Source organism: Danio rerio, chromosome 9 (genome assembly GCF_052040795.2).
Source record: "Danio rerio strain M-AB ecotype USA chromosome 9, GRCz13ab, whole genome shotgun sequence".
NCBI lineage: Eukaryota > Metazoa > Chordata > Actinopteri > Cypriniformes > Danionidae > Danio > Danio rerio.
In genome coordinates, this window is record NC_141029.1 from 25183944 (window position 1) to 25209934 (window position 25991).

The 25991-nt window shown below is 35.8% G+C and overlaps 1 protein-coding gene across 2 annotated transcripts in view; it reads left to right on the forward strand.

Moving 5' to 3' along the window:
• Nucleotides 1-25991, forward strand: part of tmem163a (transmembrane protein 163a) — a 61339-nt gene that overhangs the window by 8883 nt on the left and 26465 nt on the right. For both annotated transcript variants that reach the window (XR_015498926.1, NM_001128536.2), the window contains 1 exon segment: nucleotides 1990-2109. Coding sequence is in view for 1 of the 2 variants with exons in the window: in NM_001128536.2 (NP_001122008.2) it covers nucleotides 1990-2109 (120 nt within the window). In the remaining variant the exon portion in view is untranslated.

The following is a 25991-nucleotide window of genomic DNA, read 5'->3' on the forward strand; positions in this document are numbered from 1 at the left end:
GCTGTTTAAATAGCAAATGCATTTGCGCTCAGATGTGCGCCCATAGGCCTTTTGGTCTAAAAAGTAAGGTGTTCTGAGGCGCACTGCTGGCGCGTTGCAATTTTGAGAAACTAAAATTGATTTTTCATTAGACCAAAACAAACCCGGTCTAAACTCCGGCGCAGAGTTGCGCCTCGCTTACACACGGCTTAATACGCACAAGAGAGCAATAGGCAAATATCTTTACATATGAAAAATTAATATTAAGGATATATATAGGATATAATAAGAATAGATATAGAATATAAATATAAAGGGTTAAAATATTACAAAACATTATTTTCTAGCCTACATAAATATGAAAAATTACTGCTTTTATGTCTTCTTCATCTCGGGAGGCTTTTTTAGTTCATTCATAACAATTTGCTTTTGTATAATGTTATTATTATTAGCAGTATTATTTATTATATCCATATCTATATTTGTTTTATTAAAAACAAGCTTAGATTTGCCCACCTGTCAGGTTTTAGACCATAAGGGGCACAGCATGTGTTTTAGGATATAACTCAGGTTTTTGAACACACTTCGTTAATATTGTTCATTTATTTGTTTGCTAGAAATTAGAACTGAATTTAGAAATAGTTTTGAAACGAATATTTGCGCTTAACAAACGCAATTAATTATTTATAGACTAATTGATGTCTGTGCCTAAAGGTTTCCCTATCCAAGAGCGAAAATGAAAGTGATCCATTATCTCTCATTCTTACGCAGTAGATGCTCTGTTTAACAGTTTTCTGTTAAAAAAAACTGTTAACTGTAAACTGTTTGCTTGTGAAATGCTCATTTTTTCCACTTACACTTACTTTACATCCTGTAAATAGCGAATGCGCTTATGGCGCGACGCAGCCGGCTCTTAAAGGGAATGAGAGATGAGACTCTAATTGGTTTATTCTCAAAATAAACTATATAACTCATTAAGAAAATAAACTCAACCCTTTTAGACCATGCGCCTTGGCGCAAAGCGGATTTTCCCGTCCGTAAATTAGCAAAAATGCGTTCTGACACACCCTGAAAGCGTTTGCGCCCTGCGTTTTGCGCTCTGCACATGGACCGTCAAAATAGAGCCCCATGACTGTAAAAAATTTCATTTCTTCTAGACAGGTTATGTTCAAAAAGTTTTTTTAGTAACGCAAAACTTTGTTGATTTTGTTGTATTATGAATGGGTTATTTGGAGAGAATGAGACCAGAGATCCTTGCATGCATGAAATATTACACATAATCTCAAGTTTTGCTTGCTACACAACTGAAAATGTGCTACATATAATACAGTTTCTTATTTGGAATTCTATTATTATTCAAGACTATAAAATTTTCTAACTGACAAATGACATGATCTAGTGGGTTGTCTACTGTCATCTTTATTGTGCACCTTTGTGATTTCAGGAGCTGTGGCTTTGGACGACAGGGGAGGGACTGTGTTTTCAAAGCTATTATGCTAATGGTTAGCATTTTGGCAGATCACCTACTGCACCTTTCAGGGTATATCATAGCAGGATATCTTTTACAATGATATTGAAATTTTTATTTAAAGCAACAAAATAGTTTTAGTTAAATTCTTTTAGTTGTAGCTAACATTAACAAGCCTTGTATTATCTCTGTCACATCCTCCAGTAGCTAAAGATCTCGCAGGGCTGTTTAAACAGACGTTTAAAGTCGTATGCTTTCTGACTTGATACATGATAAACTGGATTTATTAGTGTCATCTAAATCTTGTTGAAACCATTTTGCTCCGCTAATTAAACACAGAAGGATTGCTGCTCTGGCAGTGCAGATTCATTTTACCATTCTTTGCATCTGACATATAGAGGCTCTTTAATATCTCTACCCTAGGCTCAATGCCTGTCATGGTCCGGTGAGTAAATAATCAGCCCACGTTGTTTGTTACCCCGGTGCACTTCATGTAATTGTATAATGGCTTTTAACCAGTGTTTTGTGTGCTCTTTTGACAGGTCTGTTGGAAAGCAGCATGCGCCTGAAGCCTCATGAGGCTCAGAGTTACAGGAAGAAAGCCCTGTGGGTGTCCTGGATCTCCATTGTGGTGACGCTCATCCTGGCAGTGGCAGGTTTCAGTAAGTTCATAGTGCTGCTTTTCAAGCTTTCAAGATGTTCAGCTATTGTTGAGGTTAGAACTGTTCTCAGTCACCCACAGACCATTCACAGTCGAATGCATTTTACACACACTACTGAAAACTCCAAGCTCCAGTTTGATTGGCTGACAGAATTACACTCATTATGCTCATTTCAAAAGGAGATTTTAAATCAGTTAGCTTGGACATTAATATTTCTATTTTTCATTACACCTCTTTTAAAGTGGCAGTTAGGGTGTGTAAATATTAAATTAAAGTGTCATTTTATGGATGTTTTTAGTAAGATGAGAAAGTGTATAGACTTGCATTTTGAGTTTTACCTTTATTGTAGTCTTATTGAAAGGTTTGCTGTTGTGGTGAAGTTTTGAGTGTGTGTTTGGGTTAAGGACCTGCTAGGAACTTAACTGTCTTTAATATAAACAGCTATAGAAGTGTCATGGTTAGAACTAGTATTATCTTTAGGCTGTCAATAGAGAATGGGAATCTATGTCATGATGAGTTGTGTTCTGGCATGACATGCTTATGAGAGCATAATAAAAACCAATGCAAATCACCACAGAAAAAGCAGACAGTTTTATAGTTACACTTTTTGAAAAACATCTTACAAACACTCATAATAAATTGGACTAATGTAAAATTATATTGATTATTAAACAGTCTGTGTGTCTGAGAAGTGGAAAATGGTAATTGCATATTTTTTGGTCTCCATCACTAAAGTGAAACTAGAGAAGCCGAGCACGGATGAAGAGATTTTGGCTCTAATAAATCAATGAGCTTATCCATAAGTAACAGAGTATCGAAGAGTTTCCTAGAGAAAATAAAATCTTCTTTACTTGTGGTGTGAGTGCTTGCAATTTATTGCAAACCAGGGGATAAGTGATCCACCAACTTTCAGAGGTCAATGGGATCCAAATTCCTAGAATGCATTGAGCTGTGAGCACATTTCTCATTCTCTATACTTAACATTATGTGTGTAAAGAAAAGTGCTTGACAGTTTGGGAGCACATCTGGATAAGCCAATTGAATCATGTCTGAATAAACTGAATTAATCATGTTTGGCGAAGAGATAACGATCATGTAGAACGTGTTTGAGTTGTGCTAAGGCAAAAATTTTTATAACTCTAATTACTCATAGTTTGTACAACCGTTCACAGTTTAGATAGCACAATTGCATTTTTTATGCTTATTTGTTATTGTGGTATAATAAATTTCAAATGACCCGTCTAAAGGCCATTAACACCTCTGTATAGTTTACATTGTTCTGAAACTGAGACTACAGTTGATATAGCTTTGCTGTTTCTTCTTGGTTTAGTTCACTCCCACAAGGCAACATTTCTAAATGAATCAAATGTCACATTCAATCCATGGGTTATTGTGCACCTGTTTATAGCATTCTGCTCATATCTGTCTTACTTCTAGTTAGAGAAACCATAGCACCACAAGCTTATGTAGCACCACGAGCTTTAAAAACAATCAGTTTTTATGTCCAGTCTCTGTAATTCTGCTGCACTGTAAAAGCTCCGTCACAAAAACAAATTCCACATATGTGTGGACATACCTCGCAATAAAGCTCTTTTTGAGGCTTTCTATGTAGCTGTAAGAAGTATCACTGTTGTCATATATTGTGATAAACCCTGGTTTAATAGTCTGCTGGGCTTAGATTGATTCTCATAACAAGCAAACTGCAAGCTCATTTCAAAGCAGTTTTATCATGGGGTGAGTGTTTTGTTGCAGATTTAAGTCTGATTCACATTTACATGCAGTCTATGCCAAAATGAACTGAACTAAGAAGCTGAAACAACTGCTACAAATGTGCAAGTGTGAAAATGCCCCAAAGGCACTTTGAGTCTAGGCAATTTGAGTCTCTTCCTGTAGAAGTGGGCTGTTCTTGGCCAAAATAAGCTGCAATGTGAACCAGACCTTATGCTGCTGAGTAAAGCCATGGCTATGTGAGACTAGCTTGAACAGGCAGTGGCATCCATTAGGATGGCAGGCAGCTAGTTGAGACTAGAACTGGCAGAGGCAGATTGTAGAAGTTTAGATTTTGACTAGCAGAACTGTGCCTGTTGTAGGTGATCAGAGCCGAAAGCTGCAGAAATTTTTATTTCAGTATGTTCATGTTCTTCCAACTGAAACAAAATATTGAGTAGTGGGGATGGGGCTTTCTGTCAAAATTCTGTCATAGCAAACTAATGGTAAAGGGAGGTGGTTAAGAATATTGATGCAGTTGCTATTAAAGCCATCATTGCCACTCCAAATGTGGAAGAAAATGGTCAGACTTTGATTGAATTTTATTTTTTTTTGTCAGTGGATTAACTTGCATGGATGAACTATTCAATTAAGAATAACAATGTAAGCTAGCATAAATTGCAAATTTTCATTTTACACAGACACATATTAGTTAAACTTTAAACATATTAATGTATTTGTCTGATTGTCTGAAAAACAGAGTTATAAAAATAAAATAAGTGTTTATTCATTCATTTTGTTATCATTTAATACCTGAAGTAAAACAACAACAAAAACAAAACAGTCTGCAAAGCTTTTTTTAAAAGAAACATAAAAAGGTGTATATTATAATATGAATACTATTATCATTTCAATAACATCATGTTTATAAATATTTCTCATACACGATTAGGAGGGAGCACCTCTCAATGGGATCATGGCATTTGGGGCTCCCTTGTATTAAAACATTCTTGACGTTAGCCCTTAACTGCAGCTGCTCATAGAATTGAGGCAACACACAGTCAAGGAATGTTGCTTCTTTTAAAGCAGGCATAGCATTTGTGCAGCAGATCCTCACTCATTTTAACATGTCAAAGCTTTCTGACATCTCTACAGTTGATTTGAGGATTCACTAGCAGCCTGGATCCTTTGATGCTTTTTCTGTCTTCACGCCCTTGATTTAGAGCTAACAAGGATGGGGAGGTATTTGCCATGCAATTTACCATTACAGCGAATGTACTTTCTATCAAGATTACACAATACATCTAGAAACATAAGTGTATATGAAGATAAATCATTTTTACACATGCTCTCAAAGGAAGCGAAGGAGAAACTAAATGTAAAAGGTTTAAGGATGTTTCAGTATTTGTCTGCCAGATGATGATGATGACTCCCCATAGTCTTTGTTCCTGCCAAGGTTTTGTCCTTATTTAACCTCAGCATCCTATTTATTTCTTGCCAATTTAGCCTTTGTCTCATTTGATAAAGGCTGTAAGGCATAATTCTGCATAAAGCTTACTTGAAAATATGAATGTCTTGCTTAAGAGCACAGGTTATTGAATTGAGAAGCAAAACAGTTTGAGGATATAAGCTGACAGAAAATTACAGCAGATTTATGCTCTGTCTCAAATGCAATTTTTCATTTCAGAAAGAAAGCTGGAGCTTTTGTAATATAAAAGCTTTTGTATGCAGTCATATTTAACTACAGTTTTTAATCAGACACATACAACGCAATACTATTTACACACACACTTTCATTATATCATGCCTGCCTATTTATAATCTTTATTTCGTAATGTGAAATGCAATACAGAAAAGGAAGTTGGCATTTGCCTCATATGAAGCACACAGTGTGTTCATCACGAGTTGTCAGTGATGAAGTGCATGGTTGTTTGACATTCAACATGAGAATAGTCACTGTGTTATCCAAGAACATGAACTTTCCAAAAGCTACAAAAGCTGTTTTGAATTCTTCGTCGACTGTGACTTCAGTTTGTACCAGCCAATTTTCTCTGCCTCTATAGCCTTAATTTACGTAAATCCCGTGGCTCTTCTGTGCACGAGCAGTCTGAAAGTCTCATGCTGAAACAGCATGTTCGACTCGTCCTCTGTGTTTTGTAACAGATAATGTGGCAGCAGTCACTAGACTGTCGCTGTGATACGGCAGTCACATTCTCAGTGGAGGAAGTCTTTCTTCACTGAACAGACATCTAGACTTGTGATGCCAGCAGTGTGGGGCTTGTGACCATATTTTGATTCTCAGAAGAACAACCGTTGTCATTGTTTTCGCTGCATTTGTGGTTTAGCCTGAATACTTTTTTATGCCTGAATTCTTTATTTTATGCACTTTTTTATACATTTTTAATGCAACTGGGAAAAAGATATTCCTTGCAGAATGTTCACAGAGGAAATGGGGTACTATATATGTTCTGCTAGTGCATCTTGTTTGACAAGCCCAGAGATTTATTGAGGCTTACAGCAGGAACTGTTTGCTTCTGACATTCATTCTAACACTTGGCTGCCTCAGAGACAGTCAGTAACACTTTATAATAAGTTGTGGAGAAATGATCAGCAAACAGGCAGGAGAAACTGCTCATGGTCTGTATAAAAGGTTTACTTGCTTAAATATGTTTTTTTTTATTTAATAATTTTTTTTTTTCTAAACAAACAAAAAGACATAAATTCTTATCACGGAGGTCTTTTCTTAGAAACAACTACCAAATGCACAAATTGCAGCATTTCTAGGTCACAGATGAAACCAATCAGGACTCCTGGGTGAAGGATACTTCAGCATATACCTAGATATAAATAAACAGACATTTTGAATCATTCATCTATTCATTTTCTTGTCGGCTTAGTCCCTTTAATAATCCGGGGTTGCCACAGCGGAATGAACCGCCAACTTATAGAGCAAGTTTTTACGCAGCGGATGCCCTTCCAGCCACAACCCATCTCTGGGAAACATCCACACACACACACACACACTACGGACAATTTAGCCTACCCAATTCACCTGTACCAAATGTCTTTGGACTGTGGGGGAAACCGGAGCACCCAGAGGAAACCCATGCGAAGGCAGGGAGAACATGCAAACTCCACACAGAAACGCCAACTGAGCCAAGGTTCGAACCAGCAACCCAGCGACCTTCATGCTGGGAGGCATCAGCATTACCTATTGCGCCACTGCCTCGCCGACATTTTGAATCATTCAGAATATTTTGAATGAGAATAACAAAAAATAAAATAAACTGTGCATTTCAGTGTATGTCTAAAATTAACTAATTTAATTAACATTAGCATAAATTTAAAGCATTTAATGAATGAATCATTTAAAAACTGATCGCCCCATACTTGATTTAACTGATCTTACAGACAGTTACCATCAGCAGCAGCAGAATAATGTCCTTTGTTCTGCTTAAATGCCTAGTATGTTCTCAAATTTTAAATAAAAACACTCAAGAAAAAACTAAGACATCTCGAAGTGAAGTATATAGGTGAAAATGGCTTAAGTCTAGTATTTTTGTCTGTGTAATCATATACCATATATGTGATGATTTTCAGTGGGAAATTTTAGTGTCCACTTCAACCTTTAGTAGTTCAGTTGACAATTGTATTGACCAGCATAAATGCATTATCATCCTTCCCTAATTCAATTGTCAATCTTATTTGCAAATGTATTTGACTATACATAACAGGGATTCTCAAAGTGCAGACTCAGATTTGGATCATGAGGATATTCAATCCGGACCTGTCTCCATTTTGCATTCCAAGACCATGGGTAAAGGATTCAACTTGTGGAAATCCTTTATTGATAAATGCATAGGCCTTGTAAATCAACAGGTTGTTTGTATATTTGTAAATAAAAATAAGTAAAAAATATGAGCCAAAATAAAATGGAAGAAAAAATATTTAAAGTTTTCCTGCGTGATGTGTTGTCATGACATCCAGTGATCACGCGAGGCTTCACATGATCAAGCAGGCTAATCGTGCACACGCCTGCTTTAACACACTGCAGCAAATTGATCCTTTGAATGGATGAAGATGTCGGTCTCATGGAAAAGAAAGCTTGATGAAGAGAATAGACAGTTGAAAGTTTAATGGACAGATAAGTATGTGTTTATTTTGCCACAAACCAGCACAAAGACATTTTCATGCCCACACCTTACCTTACCCCTCCAATAGCTCCATTGTGTGCATTGTGTCTGACATTGACATTCCAGATGCTATTTTTTTTCTTTTGGCCGATCTTTTGCTGTGTTTTGTACAAAATGCAGTAATATAAGTGGCTTTGCCAATTTGCCACAATGCAAATGGCACTTTATTTAAAGAAAAATAAATAGTGTCGTGTTATGGATGTATATTAAAAACAAGTTATGTAATATCAATTGTTCTGGACCTTTGACCTTAATAAAAATTTAGATTTGGACCCTTTAATATGGACATTGAGAACCCCTAATTTATAATTTATAATATGTATATAAACATTAATATATTTAATTATGTGTTTCTTTGACAATTAAATAAGGATGATCAACATGTAGATGTCACAGATTAGATATACAATCATTCAAATATTATAAGAAAATGCTATTATTTCAATCAAGTTCTTGTAAAAGGTTTGAGTTGTCAGGAAAACACTTCAGACCCCAACATCAGCTTGCTGGCATTACTTACAAATGATTGATGAAATTTTAGTCTTAAGCAGGATTTACCCATAACTCTTTGTCTTATTAGTTCCACCTAATTACTTTTCACAATGTTATGCGCTGATCAGCAGAAGGACATGGGATTTTATCTCTGCTTTCATCAGTCATTGTCATGAGCTGTGGTTTAATATCTCCGTCCAGCAGTGACTGCACTGTTATCTCTTATATTGTTTTCTGCTCAGGTTATACAGTAGATTTCCCTTTATATAACTATGATCAGATGTTTTCAGCTGCTTCTTTCTCTCTGCTGTCATTTGTGTTGCATTTTCAGTACATATTTAAACTAAATGTCCCTCAAAGCAATACGGATTGATGTTTGTTACATACTAATGTTTGCTGTAAAATACCGTTAGGATATTTCCAGTTTTTATTTGGACTTTTAGTAAAAAACTTAGAAGGTTTAGCCATGGCGTAAATCCTTTGTACTTTTTGTGCATGACTGTAGTTTATGTTATAGCCATCAGTGATGTTTAAAACAAAGGTTTCTGAATTGCCTATCCCTATTCCCGAGTTAATTCACAAAAAATAGAGAAAGCAAAAACGTGCTTGTCAGAAAGCTTGTTACAGTTAGCAGTAGTAACTAAATCAGAGCTTAGTGATGAGGCAGTGCTTTTATTCTGTTATGCTGTTGTTGGTATTCATGCTTTGTGTTTTAAACAACTTGCAGCATTTATTAATGATTAAAGGCATAGAAATATTCATGCCTTACAGATGGTTTGAGATGAAGCGCAGCAACTGCCAGAATTAAATCAGAATTTTTTTTTACTGGCTAAATGCCAGATACGTGTTCAGAGAACATTTGCCTTTTATGCAAATGATTGTCTCTTTTGTTCTTTCAGTGTCACCTTCCTCATACTGCAAGAGCTACATTCACTATTTTCACACTATACATTTCTGTTATAAACAGAATGCTGTTCTTGGAAAAAGACATAGATCGCTTATTTTTTCTATAAAACATTTGTAGTGTAATGCTTTGTTTCAAATACAAGACACTATAAAAAGGCAGACACTGCCAGATAGTCAAGTAGTCTATGTTATCATACCAGACAGTGAGGTTTGTGGCTGGTGAGGCACTGACTCTTTCAAAGTCTAAAGTGAGATTTACAAACATATCCAGCTGATATATTTGCAACCCAGGCTCATTCTGAAAACGTAGTCCAGCGGACGTTTCTGAAGACCGCGTAATACGTCCCGGGAGGAACGTATTTGTGCAGTTTTTCTATTTTTCACGAATCCGCGAGAGGCCGCTGTGTGCGCTTTTTCGTATCTCAAACGTCTCTCGGGAGTGCCGTTCGCCCGGACTGTTCTCCCGTCAACCCACCAGAAGTCGCTGTCTGACTGACCGAATGATTGACTGCGCGACCGGCCAATCGGCTGACCCACCCTCCTCCTAACCTCCAAACCTGAGCAACAATTTAGAAAAGCCGTCTAGAAAAAGAAAACCCCTTTTTTTTTTTTTACCACATTTTCAGATTTCACCACGTTCTCACCCTGTTATGAACTCGTTCGCTTTATTTTTTGTAATCTATTTTTGTCTTACCTGGTTTCTGGAACCGCTCTTCCCCGGACTCGAACCCGCATGCCTTTGTCAACTCCTCCTCTCTGCATCTGAAGTCCGCCGACGCACACGATGAGCTGACCGGACAAACTGACTGCAGTGGGAAAGCTATCCACATGGAGGTAAGCGGTCACCCGGCAAGAGCGAAAGGGAACGGCGTCACACCGCCTCGTAGCGTTCGCTTAAAAAAATGAAATGCAGCCATACGTACCTCCTGGGACGTATTTTGTGGTCTCCAGAAATGTCTGCTGGACTACGTTTTCAGAATGAGCCTGGGTTATATATTTGCCAACTACCGATTGTGCTTCAAATATTATATCAGCATTCTTGCTATACACATAGCATACATATTGGGAAAGGAAGAATGTAAAATGTATAGTGAATAAATATGCCTCACAAAAAAACACCAAGCTGGATGCTGCAGACAACTAAAACAAGCGACACACACAGCACCACGGCGGATGCGCTCTCTCTCTTACTTATAAATGAATGACATGTCTTGAATTACTTTGAAATACATTATTTATTCACGTGTTGATTAAAAGTGCAATACTGACTCCTATTGAACTTTACTGCGTAGAAGAAGAGCAACCACTGAACAAGAATAACTGTGAGTTCACGCTCGCCCTCTTCATTGCAGGAGAGCTACTGTCTGCCTCACCTCATGTCTTTTCAGTGCAGCTTTATGTCAGATCCTAACACTAAATAAGTGATAGACATACGTGAAATATATGACCTATTAAATGGGAAGTGATGACATATAATAAAAATGTCTACAATGTTTAAAAACATTTGAATAAAGCATTACATTGGTAGCATATACTAAATGAGCAAAGGCACGCGCTCAACCCAGTGTGCAGGGGATTGTGCAATCTGACTGAGGCACAGCTCGGTGCTGCATGGCCTTGCTTCCTATGCTGTAATTGAACAGAAAAATCAGCAAAATACAGCAATTTTCATCATAAAAATGACTGAAATCATTTGAATGATACAGCAAATGCATTTATAGCACAGATAGTGGACAACTATTTTTTTATCATTAGTATACATCTTATGATGGCAGATGAGGATGATGACAGATGAGGCACTGCCTCACCTGCCTCCCCTGACTGCACGTCCCTGAACCATACATAGGAAATTGTCAGAATTAGTTAAAAAAAAGAAGAATGAAAGAGATGTTTGGAAAATATAACAACAAATAGGTTAAAATATTCATATCAATACCACTTTATTTAAATGTCAGTAGTCAGATATATTAAAATGACAACACATAATGACATAATGTCACATGATTTCTAATAGATTTGAATGAGTAAGAGAATATGTGAATGTGTGTAATATGAGGTTTTTTCACATGAAGAGTGAAACATGTACTCATTTAGCAGATGCTTTGATCCAAAACAATCTACAAGTGAGGAATTGTGTTTTGGAGGCTCATGGGAATTCTATATTCTAGTGAAAGTCATGATACATGGATTATTAACAAGATCCTTCCAAAATAGTACCAAAGTACCAAAATAATACAGAAAGTGAGAAGAGAAGATGATGAGTCATTAGTCTGTCATTTCAGCCCTTTCACTGATGCGTCGTGCTGTAGTCACAGTGCTTTTTAACCTCATCAGTGTCTGAATCCATTTCAGTTTTCTTACTTAGAGAGATCAAGTAGCATGATCATAACTTTACATTTTCTAATGAGATTCTAGGCAACGTAAGATCTAAACTTAGAATGCTTTAATTGAGCTGACATTTATCTAACTGAAGCCCAGTCAGTTTTCCAGATATTGCATACAACGCTGGTCAGAGTAAATTAAGGGTTATGAAAATGGTTTGTGTGAAATATAATATCACCCATTATAGCAGCTTCACTAAGAGGTTGTTAAGTCTTGTTTTAGTTCTGTATCATTACGACGGACCTGTCTTCATCAACTTCAGCCGGACATGCACTTCAGCTATTACTTTCACAGTGGAATTGGCTATATGCACACGCACAGTGCCAAAATACAGTCAAGATTTAAACACTGCAGCTGCACTTTATTCCCAACTGTCTGTCTTCACTACTGTCCTGCTGAGGCATGCACTAAATTCCAGGGGTTTCATTACCACGACGTAAAATGGGCGTGGCTCGGTCGATGTTTGGGAAACGCCCCCATAAAAATACTGAGAGGTCACCGATCATGCGCAGTACAGGTTCTTTTTTAGCGCGGTCATTTCAAACAGGATGATTATGGATAAAGAACCTACCGCGGTGGATAACGAGGGAAAAAAACAATCATACAGGTTATTTTTTGTTGTTTTTATAATGTTATATTTTAAAGATTTCATTAGCAAAAACAGCTGACCTCGTTTTAATCCGTTTTACTCCGTTTTACTCTCTGGGCTTTTGTACTTCCATTTTAAACCAAATAATAATGGTTGTGGTAAGATTAACCATGTTTTTGTAGTTTAAAATATGGTATTCAGTCATGTTTAAACAAATAAATACCACATTTTCTGTAATAAATCGTGGTTAATTTTTCTTTCTCGATCTTAGTTAATTAACATAACTCATATTTATTTTCTATTTTTATTTAAAGTCATCATACACAAAACAACTGAGATCAGGACAGGTATCTGATGTTAACTAATATAAAAGTGATCATACATGAAACCCCTGAGATCAGGACAGGTATCTGATGTTAATACATATAAAAGTGATCATACATGAAACACCTGGGATCAGGACAGGTATCTGATGTTACTGTATATAATATAAAAGTGATCATACATGAAACCCCTGAGATCAGGACAGGTATCTGATGTTAATACATATAAAAGTGATCATACATGAAACCCCTGAGATCAGGACAGGTATTTGATGTTAATGTATATAATATAAAAGTGATCATACATGAAACACCTGAGATCAGGACAGGTATTTGATGTTAATACATATAAAAGTGATCATACATGAAACACCTGGGATCAGGACAGGTATCTGATGTTAACTAATATAAAAGTGATCATACATGAAACCCCTGGGATCAGGACAGGTATCTGATGTTACTGTATATAAAAGTGATCATACATGAAACCCCTGAGATCAGGACAGGTATCTGATGTTAACTAATATAAAAGTGATCATACATGAAACCCCTGGGATCAGGACAGGTATCTGATGTTAATATATATAAAAGTGATCATACATGAAACACCTGGGATCAGGACAGGTATCTGATGTTAACTAATATAAACGTGATCATACATGAAACCCCTGGGATCAGGACAGGTATCTGATGTTACTGTATATAAAAGTGATCATACATGAAACCCCTGGGATCAGGACAGGTATCTGATGTTAATATATATAAAAGTGATCATACATGAAACACCTGGGATCAGGACAGGTATCTGATGTTACTGTATATAAAAGTGATCATACATGAAACCCCTGGGATCAGGACAGGTATCTGATGTTACTGTATATAATATAAAAGTGATCATACATGAAACACCTGGGATCAGGACAGGTATCTGATGTTAACTAATAAAAAAGTGATCATACATGAAACCCCTGGGATCAGGACAGGTATCTGATGTTAACTAATATAAAAGTGATCATACATGAAACCCCTGGGATCAGGACAGGTATCTGATGTTACTGTATATAAAAGTGATCATACATGAAACCCCTGGGATCAGGACAGGTATCTGATGTTACTGTATATAAAAGTGATCATACATGAAACCCCTGGGATCAGGACAGGTATCTGATGTTAATATATATAAAAGTGATCATACATGAAACACCTGGGATCAGGACAGGTATTTGATGTTACTGTATATAATATAAAAGTGATCATACATGAAACACCTGGGATCAGGACAGATATCTGATGTTATTGTATATAAAACTGATCATACATGAAACACCTGGGATCAGGACAGGTATCTGATGTTATTGTATATAAAACTGATCATACATGAAACACCTGGGACCAGGACAGATATCTGATGTTATTGTATATAATATAAAAGTGATCATACATGAAACCCCTGGGATCAGGACAGGTATCTGATGTTAACTAATATAAAAGTGATCATACATGAAACCCCTGAGATCAGGACAGGTATCTGATGCTACTGTATATGATATATAAAGTATTTGACACAAAAGCCGTGGGATCGGGACAGGTATCTTAAGTTATAACAGTATTAATGTAATCTGAGAGGTATCTTAAGTTAATTTGTTTAATATAACATACACTGACTTCACATGAAACACCTGCGATCAGGACAGCTATTTAGTACTGCATATAAAAGGTATTGGACACGAAACCCCTGCGAATACGTACAGGTATCTGAATCAAACGGCTGTTTTCACAATCTGCGCATGATCCGTGACCTATGCAAATTCATAGATAGGCCACGCCCACCCGATGACGTAGTAGCGGTTACGCTGTACTGAAACCCCTGGAAAAAAGTGCCTGCCGTCCTGCTGACAGGCATCTCATACCAAGATCAACCAAGCATTTAGGAGATCAATTTATCATATATCAGATACATGGTGGAGCCCTGCAATATATATAAATATATTATTTAAATATTCCAGTTTAATTTATTTAATGTTTACATTTACATAGTCTGTAAGCTTGTCTTTTAGACATTCATTAGAATCATTAATACATTTAATAACCATTAATAGATTAATCAGAACTGTCTAAAATGAATCATTTTTAATAATTTATAATATACAAGACTACTTATACAACATTTTTGTAACTCTGAAATTAGTTTTATGTCAAACTAAAACATTGAAGAATCATTATGTGATTTTATAGACCTTGAAATGACACTTTTTTGAGCAACTTCATAAGTTAAAGGTGCCATAGAATAAAAATATATACCCAGATATACCTTGGCATTGCTGAATAATAAGAGTCCAGTACATGGAAACACCATTACTTCCTCATTCTCATGTATATCCTGTAAGTGTAAAATACTGGTAAAAGACAGGCCATTCATAACACAGACATAACAGAGTCTGACGATCCACATGACATCATTCATATGTATTCATTGGCCATGACGTTTTCTGATGAGATTACAACCATGATACTTTTCTTCATATTTTTAAACTAAGCTTGTATCGTACTTACTGTTATGACCACCAGCAATGTTGCCCTTGCAGGCTGCTGAAGAACACCCACATTCAGCCGGACTACAACTCCCACAAGTCATTACACCAATCAACACCAATCAGCTGACAGTAATCTGGACACTCTCAGCTGACGCACATGATTACAAATGGCATGGGTTATATACACACTAAGCACCAAACACATCTCTGGGCTGAGTCTTGTATTCTGTGAGCATTATTTTGTCTTTCCTTACCTTGATCTTTATTTTGTTTTGTTTTGTTGTGCTCAAGTAGTTTTACTGTCTGTCTCGACCACTCATCTGTTTATATCAACAACTCTCTGCATTATCTGCATGCTCCTGTTTGCACCTGTTTTGACGTTTGCCTGCCTAAAGGTTCATTTGGATCTTTACATATGCTGTCACACCAACTCATTACATTTACCATGTATGGTTGACACTTATTTTGAACATGAAACTGGTATTATAAAGACTTTTTTATTTATTAATTTCAGACAATGCAGCCAGGCATGGATTATCTCATCTCATCACAGCTCATCGTTAAAATGTAAAACACAGAATCTATGGATTATAAATTTATTCAGCCCTACAATAAAGAGGCATAAGTTCTGTTTAACTGACTTTAAATTGCCATGTATATTTTTAATAAGACAACAAACACAGACTGCTGAATATAAGTGTTTAATGCAGGTTTATGCATTGTGTCACATCACTTAACTGTGTTTCCATAAATCTTAAAAAAATGCATTGATTTATGCAAAGTTTGACATTAATTTGTGCCTGTGTTCAATGCACTCTGACATCTTTAGTGTCGTCATATAGTCAGACAACAGACAAAACTATGCGATTCATTCAGTCATAGAACAGACACCATGGTTTACAGTCTGGCTTTTCAGCCATTCATTTAAAATATTCCAAATTCTGTAACAGGCAATGTTAAACATTAACTAAATTTTTATGTCTGAATTATGTGATTATGTGTTTAGTGTTTTCAGCACTACTAAAATTATAGTGCCCTTATTGAAAGAGATTTAATTAAAGTGTAAATTATAAAAGGTCATAGTTTGGTTTTGAGGGTTCCCAAGCAACAGGCTGATATGCATGCTCAAAAACATAATTATTACAATGTTCAAGTTTTTCTGGGTCCCGCAAGGGCAACAAGTGCAAGTCTGCAAGTGCAATGTTTTTTTCAGACGTCACAAGCAAATAGCTAAAGATCTGAATGCACAGTTAATCATTGAAATTACTTTAAATTCACTTTTTTATAATAAAGTTTTATAAATAGCGCACTTTCAAATTAAAACCTACACTGGATGTTTTAATTATCTTAGAGTTGCATGAACAGCAATTTTCAAAAACCCTTGATAGAGGCTCTTTTTCTTCAGGTCCTCTCATATCCGCCCAGTATTCAGTTTTGAATCATCACGGCTTGATGATGATTCATATCACCTTTAAAAAGACTGCGGTTGGTGACATTTTCAGTGCAGCAACACATTTGACCTAAAGTCGCAGCCCATTTTTTGCATGTACTGAATGCTCTTCTCTCACCTTCATATCACTGTGCTGCCCGAGGATGTTTTGACCACATTTTGTCATGAGATGATGATCATTTATAGTTTTGTCGTCCCCTCTGTTGAGTATATAATGCTGTTGTCCCTCTGCAGGACCTGCTTAGAGCCTCAAGCAAGGCTGGACCAAATGAGTTGTGTGTGTTGTACTGGCCCTGTAACCTGAGCAGAGCACTGTAGACGTCTGCCATTCTGCTCCATTAGGAACCTGTCTAAACACATTAGGTCTCAGTGTTGAGTTCTCCTTCCAGTCCATTTATGCAGGACCTCCATCACTAAACTGTTCTCTGATAATGGCACCTCTGTCCTTATGGCAGTCATGTTGTTTATGACATGACATCATTGGTCACTCTGAAACTCAGCATCTCAGTCAAGATGGATCTTTCTTTCTTTCTTTCTTTCTTTCTTTCTTTCTTTCTTTCTTTCTTTCTTTCTTTCGTTCTTTTGTTTTTTCTTTTTCTTTCTTTCTTTCTTTCTTTCTTTCTTTCTTTCTTTCTTTCTTTCTTTCTTTCTTTCTTTCTTTCTTTCTTTCTTTCTTTCTTTCTTTCTTTCTTTCTTTCGTTCTTTTGTTTTTTCTTTTTCTTTCTTTCTTTCTTTCTTTCTTTCTTTCTTTCTTTCTTTCTTTCTTTCTTTCTTTCTTTCTTTCTTTCTTTCTTTCTTTCTTTCTTTCTTTCTTAAACACATGTTGTGTTTTTATTTTTGTTTTATATTTAGTTCTTTTTGTTTATTTTATATCTATTAAATCAACGAAAGTCAATTTATTAGCCAGAAAATATCAGCCACTCACAGAAACATTTCTTGTGAAAATCTCTCTCTTTTTAGGCCCAAAGTCTAGGGATCCCTTAGCAATGAAGGGAATAACAGAGCTATAAATAAATGGCATTACAAATGGCAATCATTTTTTGAATAACAAGTAATAAAATAAATTACTGTTTTCACCGATACAATGCCGTTACTGACACACACACAAAAAAAAAAATGTGTGTTACTCTAACTAAGAACACTCAAGCGTTTATTTATGAGAGCAGCATTTCTCTCAGCCATAGATCTCTCTTTCTCTGGGTTGTCTGTGTGTTTTTGGGGCTGGGGTGCGACACATAACCAACTAGTGATGATGATTGGTGTGTCTGTGAACGTGGTGTAACTAAGAATGTGATGAGTGGCTTAGATAGAGTACTTTTCCATTGTTTGCAAATCAGAGGCAGAGTAATGCAGACAAACAAACACACCCAGTCAGTCATACACACCAATGGCAGGAGTCAGAAATATAGATGTGAAATATAAATACCTAAAGTTCTAAACCATCTGTTGTGTTTTATTGTGCAACTATAGTAATGATAATATTTATAATGATATGTTGAATTTGATGGTTGTCTCTCACATTGTCCCACAACAACATTAAAATAGTGTAGATTAGTGTTCATGTTTTGTGTTTATTTTTATAGATATTTGAAAATTTTGTTATTTTTTTAAGTAACACAATAGTTACTTTCCCTTGGTAATTAGTTACTTTTATAATTATGTAACTCAGTTACTGTTTGTGAGAAGTAACTAGTAATTTGAAATTTGGTTTTAAATTCATTTCTCTGCCTGCTCTTATGGTGCTTTCCCCCCAAAAACGTTCATAGTTATATTTCATTTTAGCTATTTTTCTTTTGAACAGTTATGCATCGACTGCCAAATCAGAGGTTTTACTTTAACATGGTTTACAAAAATGACAATGCTCTGTATATAACAGTTATAATAGCTGTTTATCCATTGACAGTATAGCTGACATAGTCCTCATTCAGAAGCATCCATATTTTCCTGATATATACTCTTCTGGTTTGTGGGTCTAAGTGTTCTCTCACTCAAAGGTAGTGAAAATCACCTAGTGGAAGCCGCTGTCCATGGTGCTGAATCTCCCTCTGGCTACTGCAGTTTAGACAGCCAAGACTGAGGTTGAATGATGTGTTTCTGGTAATTCTGTACAGAGAGTTGCATGCAGCTGAAAAATGACAAGCACAAGAACAATTTCACTTTCGAGCATTAATTAAAGCCTATGACCATAACATTGTTTGTTCTACAACACTGAAATTGTAGCTAAATATAACTAGGTAAATGATTTAAGAATGGATGAAAGGACTATGCAGTCTATTTCACCTGAACTCCTGTAATGCTCATGTTCAGAATCAGATGTGGACAGGAGCAGCAGCTGCTCTGGTGGCCTCAGATGTGTGTTCATGTACAGCACACGTACACACAAACTGAGCAGGTGCTTCTGAATCACATCAGCTCATCAGGTCAGCTTTCATCCTGAGCCCCAGTCTCCAAGCAGTAGTAATTAAGAGGGGGAAATGATATTGAAGGGGTCATGAATTATCTTCTTGATTATTTCTTTTTACTGTTGTCTGAACTTCTGGATCATTCAACTACATCTTAAACAATTTTTCTGTCCTTGATTGACCGGACACTGTTTGACCATATGTTGTGGTTTGTAGATCAAAAGCAAACACCCACTGGTCTGACACATAACAGTTTTCATATTTTGCAAAAATCCCAAGGTTGGAAAGGATGGCTGTGTCCTCTTACACTTCTACATGTATGTTTGACAGAATTTGATTTTCATAGTTAGAAGCTGATTTAAATTAGAAATGCACAATTCAAATGATCTGTGATTGTCAGGAGCTTAGCACAGCCTGTCTTTTGGCTGTGGTAACCTGGCAGATTGGCTTTAATATAAGCTGTTTATAGACTAACAAGAAAGCTTTCTGTTCTGAAACTTACAGAATGTTTTATAGTACAATGAGAGCTTATATGTTGAAAGATCAAGGGAATTTAGATATTTAAAATGACATTTTTTTAGTTTGGTCAGAAATAATTTATTTGTACACTAAAAACTTATTAGCTGAATTCACACAATTCTTGAGTTTTTTTGTGGGATAACTTAATTGTTTTATGCTCAATCTACTTAAATTTGTAAAAAAAATCTAGTTAACTTAATTGATTTGTGCTGGGACAACATAAAGGATCTGTGTGGAACTCAGAATTTTTACAGTGTATTATGATTTCTCTCTCTCTATGACACTCCCCCCTAAACAGAGCTGGACACGCCCACTTTTCTGACTTTTTCCAAAGTAGAGGTGTGAAAACACCCTGCTGAAACGAGGGGGTTTCATGGCCCTTTAATGATTCCTGTATGATTGTGACTGTGTCACTTTTGTTACTTTGCTAGCTTTAGTAGCGCATAGTTTGCCTAAACCATTGACATGACTTTTTGGTCAGGCTGTGTGCTTGGCTGACTTTCTAAAATGATCTATTTAAAGAGAATTGTTATTTTTTATAGCAATATTTTGTGCCAATATTTTGTTTAAAAAAAACTCTTTAGCAAGTGCCTTTTAAAGGATTTGTTTTTTCTGTCTTTTGGGAAAAAGTGTATTTTTGTTCACTGGCAGCTTATAAAGATCATAGCCTGGCGTTGTACGAATTAGCTGCAAGGATTTTATTACTAATGACTTGTTTAAAGAAGTTCAGAATCAGTTTTTATTTTTGGGATCAATATTTCCATTTAACATGCACTTTGATTTTTGAAATTTCGCAAACCCTTTTTCACAAACAGCTTTATTACACACTACCAGAAAATAATCCCTCTGAAACCCTTGCAATTAAGCATAAAGCAAGTCAAAATGCTTGCTTGTTTTTAATAAAATTTGATTTATTTTGTTTATATTTTTATAGTTAGCACTGTGCCGGAGTCTAACAGGCAACTCTGAAATACACCAGAGAGGCATTTGCATAATATTATGAAGTCATTATATCAATACAGCGGATCCTTTTTATTGAAATAATGCAGATAAATACTGTTTTTTACACCTGGAGAAATGTAAACAATAGGCTGTATCAGTTTTCAGCCGTCTACACGTTGCATATTTTGTAGTGAAACTCATCCCAGTGGTATAATTCACCTTTGTGTACCCATTACATATTCATTTATCCATTTTTCTTTTATTTCAGCTTCAGCTGTAAAGTATTTAACAGTTAAAACATTTCCCAGATGTATTATTTAACACCTTAATTTATCATTTACTTTATTGATTATTATTTTCAGTACTACAGAAATCACTGATTTATACAGTCATCTGAGCACCATTAGGAAATTTACATGAGCACAAACACTGACTGAAGATCAGCTGTGCTGATCCTGTCACATGCTTTTTTCACCCACACACCATATTATTTCACATAAATCGAAATGCCTGGAAGCATGCATACAAGTCATAAAACTGTCTCAGAAGTGTTCATCTTGAAGCCTATATTAGTATAAATGTGATAGCGTTCTGCAGCAGAAAGCAGGTGTGGATCTCCTCCTGTTTACAGAGAAAAGGCAGCCAAGCAAATCTGCTCGACCGGCCATATTGGCTGGGAGTCTGTGGTCTCAAGGGGCTCCTGGAAGCCGAGCTCAGACGTGAGCTGCATGTGCTGTGAGAGTGACCTCAATAAATCAACCTAGATTAGGGCTCTGGAACCTGGATGCGGTACCACAGAGAACAGGATGCGGGTCAGACGTGTGGCTGCTCCCACAGGAGGGAATACCTGGATCTGTGAATAATGCTTGGGATAAAGGGAATTCTGGCTTGATGTGTGGAACAAAGGAGATTTGTCTGGCTCTTGTTAAAATCAAGTGATCAGTTAAAAAAAGTCTTTTTAAAAAAATAAGTCTTTTTTATCATTTGAAACACGCTGCAGAAATGTATATAATGCATGCATCAAGCAAGCAAATAAAGTATTAAATGAGAGAGTTTAAGTTTAACAACTTTAATTATCCCAAGAGGGGCAGTAGCATCATGATTCAAGAAACACATAAAGAGACAAATCACTTACAAACAATATTAAAAGACACTTTCCATTTATAATAATAACTTCATAAATAATGCTAAAAAAAAAACAGCAATAAGAAAAGACCCTTACATTAAAGATTTAAAACTTGCTAAATGTAAGGTTATGTAACCTTTTTACCTCAGGAACAAAAGTGTATTTATATCTATTAGAAGAGCACTTCTATGCCTTCTTCCAGGGGCAACAGTACAAAAAAGTCTTCAGAGGATGGTAATCATCTCCTATCACACTTTGAATTCTTCTTATCATTTGCTGTTCATGTAACTCTGCAAGACTCTGCAGAGGCAAATCAATAATCTTGGAGCAAGTCTTGACTAAGTTTTAAAGGCGATTTCTGTCTCTAAAGGAAAGTGAGGAGAACCACTATAAAAAGGAAAAGCTTAATATACTCTCAATATAGGTAGAATGTAAAGCTCTCACTGTATTTTGTTCTACACATTTTCTTCTACACAGAGTTCAGTTTCCTAAGAACATATACATTCTCTGATGCACTTTCTTAGTAACAGCTTCTGAGTTCTGCTGGAACTTTAATGTGGTATCAAAGAGAGAAACAAAACGGTTCGCCTTAACTGTAAATAAGCTTACCTAGTCTTGATGTTCACAGTTCTTCATAGTGAATGTCACTATATAATATACATTTATTTTATACTTCTGCGTACATTGCAGTGTATTATTGTTGTTGTATTATGGTTTGGAAGGATGCCTTAATCTTGCACTTAAAAAAAAAAACAGTTACTTTTAAAAAGGTGACTAAATTCATAGTAACTTAGAATGGTTAAGTTGACATTGTAATTCTTAATATTATGCATATTATTCATATGTTTAATAAATCTAATCATGGGTTTACTCACTTTTTTATGTCTATCATTTACTTTAAAAGCACTGAGTTTACTCACTTTTTAAGTAAAGTCAACTAATCACTTTAAAAGCAAAGAGTTACTAATCACTTCTTACAGTGCCGCTATAATAATAATAAAAAATAAATAAAAATAAATAAATAAATAATAATAATAATAATAATAATAATAATAATAATAATTCCTTACATTTATATAGCTCTTTTCTGGGCACTCTAAGCCTACATTAGGGGGGAATCTCCTCATCAACCACCAGTGTGCAGCATCCACCTGAATGACACGACGGCAGCCATATTCAACCAGACAGCACACCACACACCAGCTGACTGGAGACAGAATGATGAAGCCAATGAAGCCAGAGGCCAGAGGCCAGTGGGCAGATTTGGCCAGGATGCCGGGTTTTGAAGGGATTTTTAATGACCACAGAGAGTCAAAACCTCGGTTAAACATCTCATCCGAAGACTGTAGACAGCAGTATAGATTCCCTGTCATTATACTGGGGCATTAGGACCCACACAGACCACAGGTTAAGCGCCCCCCCCTGCTGGTCTCGTTAACACCACTTCTGGCAACATCCCGGTCTCCCATCCAGGTAATGACCGGGCACAACTCTGCTTAGCTTGAGTGGGCAAGCATGTGAGAGTTGCAGAGAGCTAGCTGTCGGCTGTATGTTGACTTTATTTCAAATCACTTTTACATCCTAAATATATCATTAAAATGCGTATTGCAGACCTCCTCTCTAAAATCATGTTTTTACAGAAATTATTCATTATTTTTCTTGGGGTGTATTATTTCACCTTAATGATTATTATTGACCTACTTGCTTTTTTTTAGCTGATAAACCTTTTGGACAAAACATTGTGTGGATTACAGTTTACTTTATGAATGTGAAAAGCATCTTACTCTTCCTGGAATAATAATTCTGCTAATACTGCAGATGTGTTTGTGAATGTTTGCCCCTGATTCATTGAGGTCTCTATTTGGGCTAGTTTTTATCATTTCTATATCTTTCTTTTATTTTTTGTGTGAAAGGGTTTCTGAAAATCAGATTATAAGAAAAGTAATTCAGCGAATTGTCAGGCCCTCTAGGTGCTTTTGTGAGCTTCTTTATTCAACAGTGCTCTCACCCACAGAGCACATGATTTGAGTATCCTTGTAAGACCTGCACCGTATGATGATCATGTTTCATTTGAAGCTTAAACTCTGCTGTTTCGCTTAATTTGATGGCAGTGCCGACGTGCAGTACCGAGGGGTGGGAGTGCTGTAAACTTCCCTCTGCATGTGGCAAATGGCCTGCCGCTGTAGGTTTTGAATTATTAAAGACAACATATTGCTGCAGAGCTGAGGAGGAGAATTGTTGTGATAGCCAGTGTCCCTTAATATACCCAAGCTTGAGGAATTTGCATTTATTTGCATGGGAATACTTAATTTTGTGCTTTGCAGACTCTATTGCATTGTTAATTATTGACGTATTTTGGGAGATAGGTGACTCTATCTTGACTCTAACTTTGCGATCACAAGAGCATGTTATATATTGATATTCTCTAAAGCTTATTGACTTTTCCAAAGTGGCGCTTTCTGTGGCATCCATAAAATTGATTTCAAATATATTACAGTAGTTAGTGAGACACCAGCTCATGATTTACCCAGTCATCCACAGTTTCCTCTGGAACAGCAAATTAGCTAAATTGAGCTATAATTATGTTATTAAAAATTAATCCTTGTAACATCTTAAGCTCAAATTTTTTTTTACTTAAATGCGTCCAAACTTATTTAAAATGAGCTGAAACAACACAATTCTTAAGATTTGAGACAAATTATTTTTTTTATGTTCAATCCACACAGAATTGTTAAAAGTGTTAAGATAACTTAATCCGTTTGTGTTAGGACAATATGAATGAATTGTGTGTAACCCTGCATTTTTTAGAGTGTAGATCACTAGTTTAAAGGTATATTTAAAAATAATAATATATATATATATATATATATATATATATATATATATATATATATATATATATATATATATATATATATATATATATATATATATATATATATATATATATATATATTATTTTATATACCTGTAAACCATTTCTTTCCTCTGTAGATTATTATAAACTGTAGTCCTCTATGATTCGAAAATGCTGACCAATGTCTAAAAAATGATGTCTGCAAAATTCTTGCAAACAATTTATATGTGTTAAATTTAAACAAACAAAATAAATTTAGTAATTTCAGCGTAATTTTTTTGTTTCAATTCAGCCCAAATAAATAGTTTACAACTACTTAAAAATGTTTGTAAATCCGAGGAATCTTCTTTGAATAATTTTTTTCCAGTGTCCAGTGAATATTTTTTTTCTTCCAGTTTTTCCATGTGTTTTTTTCAGTAAATGATAAAAACACATCTTGTAAAATATAAATTCACAAGTGAGCTACAGATCATACAGTGGGAAAGTTCGGCAGTGTGTATGTCATGCCATTAAGGTGAATTGAATCTGAGGCATAATTTCTCCCATGGCTTGTTTGTGTTTCTCCTGGATGCTGTAAACAAACAGCAGGAGGTCATGTGTGAATTTACCTCATTATGCATCAGAGAGCATGCAATTCAGACTATCCTGCACATGCTCATGATTGCTTGCCCAGGCCATTTTAAGGTAATAATGTTGTAAATAATGATCAGCTTCCTGCACAGTCCCTTTTTATTTAGTCTGAAGCCGTGGGTGTTCATTTAGTTCGCCTTTGTTTGTTTTTATGACCCTCAAAGAAATGGTATGCATTAGGCTTGGGTGGTAATGCGGTAATATGGTATACCGCAGGACTCAAAACATAGCAACGTAGTTTCAGTACTGTTATATCATCATAAAAACAATACATAGAGACAAAGATTAAATATTAAATTAAATTTATTTAATGCCTAAAACGTGTACGTGTGATGGAGAAAGATGTTGAGTCGCGCACCAAGTGACCTGGTCTCGAAAACGAACTCAACTTCTGCAGTTTGACAGTATTTTGGGTTTTGACCAAACAAGAAGGTAGAGGCGATAAATGAAGCAAAAAAAATTTGCAATAAAAATTTGACCAAGATGGATGAAAATACTTCGACCTAAGGTCGCATTCACAATATACAGTTTCTGAATGGTTTAGGCACAAGCCAACAGTTTGTTTGGGCTGGCTGAGTCTTACATCATTTTTTTTTTTTGCATGTTAATACTGTATAATAGGGTAAAATAAGGTAAAATAAGAAGGAGGTTTACAGTATCAAAATGTGTATACCACCCAAGTCTTGTGTGCATTAAGTTGTACTTAATGTACACAGTTTCTGCTTTTCTGAGGGTGAGTAAATTAACAGCAAATGTTTATTTTGGAGTAAACCATTCCTTTAATAACACAAAGAAACTTAGGCATATTGTATGTCATTTCAATCCTTATA